The sequence below is a fragment of the Pterocles gutturalis genome, unplaced genomic scaffold (assembly GCF_000699245.1).
Source record: "Pterocles gutturalis isolate BGI_N339 unplaced genomic scaffold, ASM69924v1 scaffold31044, whole genome shotgun sequence".
In the NCBI taxonomy this organism is placed as follows: domain Eukaryota; kingdom Metazoa; phylum Chordata; class Aves; order Pterocliformes; family Pteroclidae; genus Pterocles; species Pterocles gutturalis.
In genome coordinates, this window is record NW_010129119.1 from 394 (window position 1) to 612 (window position 219).

General features: G+C 61.6%; 1 protein-coding gene across 1 annotated transcript; it reads left to right on the top strand.

Annotated features, from left to right (window-relative positions):
* Positions 1 to 136: 136 nt before the first annotated feature.
* Positions 137 to 214, top strand: LOC104466448 (guanine nucleotide-binding protein G(I)/G(S)/G(O) subunit gamma-7; the record flags this gene model as incomplete). The annotated part of the gene is made up of 1 exon (XM_010079855.1): positions 137 to 214. A coding segment is annotated over one exon (78 nt), but the record flags the coding sequence as incomplete, so codon positions are not given.
* Positions 215 to 219: the final 5 nt, after the last annotated feature.

A 219-nucleotide genomic window follows, 5' to 3' on the forward strand; every position in this document is an offset into this window, starting at 1 on the left:
CTCCCCACGGAGCTCGGGGAAGCCTCCTCCTCCTCCTCCTCCGAGCACCGTTCCCGGTGCTTGGCCAGCGTTGGGCTGAGCCCTGCGCCTTCACCTGAATATTCTCACTCACCTCCTGCTTTCTTTCCCCATTTAGGTCTCGAAAGCATCGTCGGAGCTGATGAATTACTGCGAGCAACATGCCAGGAACGACCCGCTGCTGGTCGGGGTGCCCGCCTC